The 3480-nt window shown below is 54.1% G+C and overlaps 1 protein-coding gene across 1 annotated transcript in view; it reads right to left on the bottom strand.

The window, feature by feature from the left end:
* Positions 1 to 393, bottom strand: part of SIK1 (salt inducible kinase 1) — an 11953-nt gene extending 11560 nt beyond the window's left edge. The window contains exon 1 of the mRNA XM_006758696.2: positions 260 to 393. Coding sequence (XP_006758759.1) covers positions 260 to 393 — 134 coding nt within the window. The remainder of the gene's footprint in view (positions 1 to 259) is intronic.
* Positions 394 to 3480: the final 3087 nt, after the last annotated feature.

Here is a 3480-nt window from a genome sequence, read left to right as displayed (position 1 = left end):
CGCCCCGCCCCCTACCGGGCTCCATGGGCGCTGCGAGCGGCTTCACCCTTAGGCCCCCGCGTTTGCTGGTGCCTCCTCTTCTCGCACCCACACCCAAAAGGCTTGGACCTAGTGCGGTTCCAAAACCCCCGTAGTGCAGCTCAGCTGGGTGCTGTTTGGACTCCTACTCCGGGGTCCCGTTTATCGGAGTATGTGTCCCATGTGTCCCCCAATTTCCGTCGGAAGCGCTAGGCCTTGGAGCCTTTATTAGGGAAAGTACCAGTTGAGGCTAGGGAAACCTCGAAGAATGAAGAATGAGGCCGCAAGGCAGTGACAGCACTCTGGCTTCCACTGAGGGAGCGCGCGCCACATCCTGGAGACGGGCCGCCCACCGCCAGGGACCCTCTGGAGCATGGCAGCGATACATTCGAGAACCTTGGGGCCACCCAACTTGAATTTCTCTTGGTTTGTGCGAATCTTAATTGTTCAGCAAGTTAGAAACAAGTGCAAGAAAGCTGGTCAGCATCTCTTCCAAGTGACCACCAGGACCAGGGTTGGCGTCCTAAGCGGTTGCTGGTGCTGCAGCCCCCAGGGCGCGGGAGTGGGTCCTTGCCCCACCCCAGGCGAGCCCTGGCCTTTCTCCATCAGATACCCTGTCAGAAGCCAGCTGATTGCAGAGGAGGGTCTGGGTCCTTTATGATGGAGCCACTTTGATGAAGGAACTCAGCAGGTTGGAGAGAGGAAGAAAGGCCCAGCAGGCTGGTTTCCAGAGGGCCACGTGGAAATGGACTCTGCTCCCTGAGGTCTTCAGGTTCTCAGGTTCTTGGGACCAGAGTCAGCAACACCCCCAGTGCAGCACATGATGGCCCATTTGTGTGTGCGTTCATCGGACAAGTGTCCACGGAAGACCAGCTGCGTGGTCTGTACACAGACAGCGAGAGGACCCTGCCCTCGGTGGAGCAACCCCCCGGAGAGGGCCAATGGGTGCAGTCAACAGTGGGTGAGGACTTCACCCCTTGGCAGACTGGATGCTTGGCAGGCTCCATGGCATTTTGTCTGCTATCTGGGCCACCTCACGGTTTCCCCAGAACTGCAGGGAGCAGTGGGACAGGACCTATGCCCCTTAGGACTGAGGTGCCTGGTGGCCCTATCCCACTAGAGGGGAGGGGATGAAAGTGGCCGCAGAGGACAATTTGCATTGATATCGCTGCTCACTTTATGTTCTTTATGGCTCACCACAAAATAAATGTTTTCTAAGGAAAGACAGAGGGCATCTTTTTTAAAAAAATAAGTATTTTATTGATTTTTTACAGAGAGGAAGGGAGAGGGATAGAGAGTTAGAAACATCAATGAGAGAGAAACATCGATCAGCTGCCTCCTGCTAGCCCCCTACTGGGGATGTGCCAGCAACCAAGGTAATGCCCTTGACTGGAATCGAACCTGGGACCTTTCAGTCCGCAGGTCGACGCTCTATCCACTGAGCCAAACCAGTTAGGACAGAGGGCATTTTTTTTTTTAAGTATTAGGAAGACAGAAGTTTAGGATATCAATTCTGCATCCAACCCAGAATAATTTTTCCTTGCATTAAATAAAAATGCCACTTCACAGAAGGGGGTGGGGGAAGAGTTAAGTGAAATGGATACAGAACCTGGAAACCTGGCAGAGGGGAGGCTGTGGTGTGCGTGTGCAGCTGCCTGAGGCGTGGCTCGCCTGCCAGGGCACCGAAGGGACTGGCCGTGCTTCCCCTGGTGCACAATCGCCGGCCTGACCAAATATTTCCCAATCACCCCCTCCCTGGGTGGAGGTTTGTGGGTCAGTTTGTTTGAAAAGGCCTTTGAAGGGCACTAGTAGTCCCAAGTCTTTCTTGTCCTTCAAAAATGCCCTTGCGTTATCGGTCCCAGGTTTATCCAGTGAGAATTTGGAGGAATATTTTTACTTACTTCTAGCTGAAGAGTTTACCACCGCTTTTGTCCCCTGCTGGGAGCCCCGCCAACCTGTTCCAAGGAAAACAGGAAGAAGAACGAAGAAACCAGGGACCTGAACACATTCACCTGCTGTCTCCCATTTTGTGACTTCAGAGCTTTCCTCCTGCTCATCTATCCCCTCCCACCCACCTGCCCCAGGCCTGGCGCCGACTCTTTTGAAAGGTCTTAGGTGTCTGCAGACACCTGGCTGGCTGTTTGGAAACATTTTGTCATCGTTGAATAAAAACTGCAGCCAAAGGGCTGAAGCTAACTTCCCAGAAAGAGTCCCTGGACCCAGGTGCACTTGGCCCCTGCTCCCAGCCCTTCCTGAACAGCCCTGTGAGCCTGCTCTTGGAGAATGCAGGCAGGGCAGAGGCCCATGGTGCCAGCTCTCCCAGGGGGCTCCTCCTGGCAACACCATGAATTTGCTGCTAAGGGGTCTCTGCTTGAGTGGGGAAGGCCCCGAGGGGTGGGGGTGGGGGTCCTAGCTGCTTCTAGATGGATCCCAGCAGCATCAAGTGGGAACAAGATGGACTGCTCCCTCAGCAGAGTATGTTCCTATATACTAGTATTAGCACTTTGTTTTTCCAAGTAGAAAAGTCAGTAGAAAATGTTCGGCAGAAACGACAGAAATATGTAAAGATGAGAACAGAAAACACCGGTGATGCTGCTGACGGCTCAGAGTTTTTCACCCGGTCTTTGTCAGCACATGACTTCATCCTGCCTTCTCCGCAGCCGCATCAAGGACTTGCCGTGTCATTAAATGGTCATCAGAACCATGAGTGTTAGTCGCCCGCCTGGAAGTGGCTGTACCTTCCCCTGCTCACCCCTCCTGTCCTCCCCCCCATGCTGACATCTTGGTCACTCTGAGGGGCCTTTGCTCCCACATTCTCTGGAAGACTTGCTTGTCTGAGAGCAGCCAGGTCAAGACTGGATACCTGGTCCAGCCTGCCCAGGACCGCCCAGCCTGCCCAGGACCGCCCAGCCTGCCCAGGACCGCCCAGCCCGGGGATTCTGGAGGCCAAGAGGGGAATCTCATAATCCGAGGGGCTTCCAGATGCCACTAGAGACCTGCAGGCTCAGGCCACCGCAGCCAAGCACCTCGTCTCCGTTGCCAAGGTGACTCGGAGGCCTCTGATTGCCCAGGAGGACACGTGGCACCTGGCTCCGCATCCAGGTTTTTTGGTGCAGACTGCAAAGGCTCTCATTCTTCCTGACCTGGTTCCCGTGGTTTTGGGTATTGTTGCTGTGTTGTTTGGTAAAAAGAAAACACACATATTTACGTCATGAGGAGGCAAAGACGTCATCGGCATCAACTAATAAAAACGACCATAAACTAGTCCCCAGACCAAGCGCCCCATAATGATGCCTCACAGGCACATTGTGACAACTAATGAGCCATGCGAAGATAGAGGATGTGGGACAACACGAGACAAAGTCCATTGGCACCAGCACACGCTCGTCATGCTGCATCTCCACCGGGATCCCTGCCAAGCCAGGTGAACAAAAGTTTGGTGAAGGGAGAAAACTGCTTAGA

Source organism: Myotis davidii, unplaced genomic scaffold (genome assembly GCF_000327345.1).
Source record: "Myotis davidii unplaced genomic scaffold, ASM32734v1 scaffold975, whole genome shotgun sequence".
NCBI lineage: Eukaryota > Metazoa > Chordata > Mammalia > Chiroptera > Vespertilionidae > Myotis > Myotis davidii.
This window is presented reverse-complemented; position numbering and strand designations above follow the sequence as displayed.